Source organism: Sinocyclocheilus grahami, unplaced genomic scaffold, assembly GCF_001515645.1.
Source record: "Sinocyclocheilus grahami isolate Dianchi unplaced genomic scaffold, SAMN03320097.WGS_v1.1 scaffold17770.1, whole genome shotgun sequence".
Lineage (NCBI taxonomy): Eukaryota > Metazoa > Chordata > Actinopteri > Cypriniformes > Cyprinidae > Sinocyclocheilus > Sinocyclocheilus grahami.
The window spans coordinates 1-4,226 of NW_015516776.1; the positions used below are offsets into that span (position 1 = coordinate 1).

The window sequence follows — 4,226 nt, forward strand, 5'->3', positions numbered from 1 at the left end:
ATGGGTGGAGACTCTAAAGGTGATTAATAAAGTCAGCATAAAATTTAAATTCACAATATCTGTTTAGACAATACTTGTTATAGTTCTTACTGTGAATTATTCATCCATGTATATGATCCTTTTTTTTAATGGAAATAATTTACCTTGTAATGTTTCATCAAAAATGTCATAACTCAGCCTTCATAACTCCACATCAGCCAAGAAACTTCAACCTTCTCTCAGGTGGCATATGCAACACTTAGCCAATCATTTAGTCCTCTTACTGCAAGTTTGCATTCATTTTGAGTACAACGCACACATCTCAAATTCCAATCGGCAACTGATAGATATGCTCAAGTCCCTGCCCTACAATAATTTTTTTTTTCTCTCTTTTTTGATAATCCGTTGTCACAATATGGGGGAAAAGCATTTGTCACTACTTCGGTTTCATCATGATATTAATCATGCAAACTCAGTGGTTTTTCGAAGCCCTCCAAGAACATTCTGCAATCCCATAACAACAGGCTAAAACCAATCAGCAGACTCATTAAATGAATCCTAATGCATGCCTCTAACCCTTTCTGTCTCCTTTTTTCTCATTAGAGCACTTTAGCTGAGTCATCTGATATCCCAGTCTGGCTCATTGCCACTAAGGGTCATAATGGAGTGGTGGGAATGGTGAACTGCCTCAGACAGGAGCCCGGAGGCAACCGTATACGGTCCGTCCAATTCCTGTGCAATTAGTGTTCCACATATGCTACTGTACTTTTATATTATGTTTTTGATGTTACAATTATGCAATTGTTAGGTATTGAATGTTTTGTAGTATTCATGTACATGGTCTTTTTTTTNTTTTTTTTCTCCTCTCTAATAGGTGTGCATTTGTTTCTAATCTAAGTAAGGATGCTGAAGTCCCCTCACTTGTTCCTACCCAAAAGGAAATGAAGGCATTACTAAAGAAGGATCTGGTCATGAACGTGTATCGTGACGGACAGTGGGGTGTTTTTAGACACCAGTTGTTAACACAAGGTAAAAAAGGAAGTCATATAAGACTTTCAGTGACATGCTGACTGATCTGTCTTTGATTGGATAAAGTCTTTTGAGCGTGTTGTGATCGTCTTCTGTTCTGTGCATTCATGTTTAGATCTTAGCGAGGAGTTGACAGAGCAGGCCTACGTCAATGTCCTGACTCGCGGTGATCTTTCATCGCTGAGATGGATCGCTTCCCCGCTGCGTCATTTTATCCCATCCAATCCCAACGTGCAGCTCTGCCGTGTTTACTACTCCTCCCTCAACTTCAGAGACATCATGCTGGCCACTGGCAAACTGCCTCCAGATGCCATCCCTGGTTTGTACCCCATCCTGTTTTGTGAAATCTCGCACCCTAGCTTACCCTATAAAAAGACTTTGGAAAGAGACTCTTCTCGTTTTCTCCGTGCAGGAGACATAGCGCTGCAGCAATGCATGCTGGGAATGGAGTTTTCAGGGCGAGACCCCAGTGGACGACGTGTAATGGGTTTGCTGCCAGCGAAAGGTCTAGCCACATGTGTGGATGCAGACAAGCACTTCCTTTGGGATGTTCCATCTAGCTGGTGAGAACCTCAGCACCTCTGAATCTGAATGATACGTCTTCCTCCAAAACTCTCAATGCTAAGTGAAGCTGTGTTTATGTGCAGGACACTGGAGCAGGCCGCCTCTGTTCCAGTGGTGTACGCTACCGCATATTATTCGCTAGTGGTGCGAGGGCGTCTGAGGCCTGGAGAAAGTGTGCTGATCCATTCAGGCTCTGGAGGGGTGGGACAGGCCGCTATTGCTATTGCACTTAGTATGCGCTGCCGAGTCTTCACAACTGTCGGTAAATGACACTTTTGCTTCCTTAAGGATTAAAAAAGATGTGTTTTGTAATTAATGAACACTGGTAGACTTAAAGCTCTTTGCTAGTAAATTAACAGCTACACAAAAAGATGGAAATGTGTTAAATGAAGACCTAATTTTGGTTTCAAATTGTCAGTAAAAAAACTAAATTTGGTATATCACTAATTGAAACGCGTCTACAACACAGTCAATGAATAACTACAACACAAAGAATTCAACAAAGGGCAGGTATACTCATTGAAATTTCATGTTTTAATATATAAAATCTTTCATTTTCTTGCATGTGACACTTGTCATTTTGTTGACTAAATTAGATGCTATTGTAGTCCGAGTGAAATTGGCTATAATCAATGAATGCTGTGCAATATTGTAAATTGTGTACATTTAGTGGAGATTTTCATCAAAAGACAGAAGCTATGACTAAAACACCTGCTTAAAAATGAACACTGCTGCCATGTATCTTATTTTGATTCACAGGTTCTGGAGAGAAGAAGGCGTACCTGCAGGAAAGATTCCCACAGCTTACAGCGGAATCTTTCGCTAATTCTAGAGACGCCTCCTTTGAACCTCATGTAATGCTCCAGACTCAAGGCAAAGGTGAATAGACTGCATTACAATGACTCTGAATACACAACAGCATTGCGTCTAAATTGCTGTGGATTGAGGTATTAAACCACCATATGTATGTGTGTTTTTTCAGGAGTTGATTTGGTACTAAACTCCCTAGCTGAAGAGAAGCTGCAGGCCAGCTTGCGTTGTTTGGCCAGACATGGGCGTTTCCTGGAGATCGGCAAATATGACCTTTCTAACAACACACCACTAGGTGCGTCCCAGATGTACAACAAATTCTGAATCAATCAAAAATCATCTTAGATCTATTATTCTCTTACTTTTACACTTCCATGCGTTAAATGTAATTGTCCAATTGTTCTTGGTTCAGGTATGGCTCTGTTCCTAAAGAACGTGGCCTTCCACGGCATACTGCTGGATGCTTTGTTTGAGGAGGGGAACAGGGAATGGGAGGAGGTATCTGAGCTTCTGAAGAAGGGAATTGCTAGTGGTGTCGTACAGCCATTACGTACCACTGTCTTTGAGAGGAACCAGGTGGAGGATGCCTTCCGCTACATGGCTCAGGGCAAACACATCGGCAAAGTCCTGCTGCAGGTAAGGGAGGTGGTTGATTTTAATGAACCTGCATAAAAAAATGAAATATTGGATGGTAGATTTCTCATCCTTTACTGTGCTAATTGCTTCATCTCTCAGGTACGTTCAGAGGAGACGAGCAGCACTGTTCCTGCAGCCTCTGCTCTTTCTCTTCCCGCTATCTGCCGTACCTTCTTCCCTGCCTCTCTCTCATACATCATCACGGGAGGTCTGGGTGGTTTCGGCTTGGAGTTGGCCCAATGGCTCACTGAGAGAGGTGCTCGTAAACTGGTGCTGACATCACGTTCTGGCATCCGCAATGGTAAATATGCACTAGGATGTGATCAGTTTTCATATCAGCGTTGGTCAGTGTTGTTATTTAAATGTAACTGACGTTATAGGTAAATCTTATTTATGTAATATTTATATTTGATTTGATTTATTTAGTTTCCTAGGCAATAAGAAGTATAAATTAAAGCAGAAATATTAAAACATAAGAAATGAATAAAAAAGCAAAAGCACATAAATTAGTAAAATTATAAAATATCTTTTTGATTAGTTGAAATAAAACTGAAATAAAATAATTAAAAAAATTAGATAAACTTTAACATTTTGAACATTTTAAAACAATGCCTTTGCAATTAACTGAAATAAAATAAGTTTGTTGAAGTGCTAAAATTACTAAAAACTGAAAAATATATAATACTGAAATGAATAAAAATTCAATCTAAATAGAAAAATAAAAATAATAAAATTGACAAAAGTACTAAAAATAATAAAATATTTTCATTAAATGTAAAATAAAATACAGCTAAAATAAAATATGAACATTAGATTAAAAATTAAATTCAAAATATTAATAAATACTGTAATGGTATTTAAATAATACTAAAGTAACACTGATGTTGGTCAGGGCAACACACTAAAACGTTTGTTGTCTTGACAGGTTATCAAGCCAAGCGTGTTCGGGAGTGGCAGGCCATGGGCATCCAGATCCTCGTGTCCACTAGTGATGTCAGCTCAATGGCAGGGACGAAGCGTCTCATCAGTGAGGCCTGCCGCTTGGGTCAAGTTGGTGGCATCTTCCACCTTGCCATGGTAATATTCAGTTGTTGCTTTCAGTTCACTTTCTTTGTAGTCAAATTAAGGACAAATGCATAACTGATGTTTTTCTCTATCAACTAGGTCCTCAAAGACGGCATGCTGGAGAATCTGACCCCACAGCACTT

At 39.5% G+C, this 4,226-nt stretch overlaps 1 protein-coding gene across 1 annotated transcript; it reads left to right on the forward strand.

Annotated features, from left to right (window-relative positions):
• Positions 1-6: 6 nt before the first annotated feature.
• LOC107579490 (fatty acid synthase-like) lies at positions 7-4,220 on the forward strand (the record flags this gene model as incomplete). Its single annotated transcript, XM_016265319.1, has 12 exons — positions 7-19; positions 583-698; positions 854-1,008; positions 1,124-1,327; positions 1,421-1,571; positions 1,656-1,834; positions 2,332-2,451; positions 2,555-2,677; positions 2,795-3,018; positions 3,118-3,319; positions 3,944-4,095; positions 4,183-4,220. Coding segments are annotated over exons 2-12 (1,592 nt in total), but the record flags the coding sequence as incomplete, so codon positions are not given.
• Between the last annotated feature and the right edge of the window lie 6 nt (positions 4,221-4,226).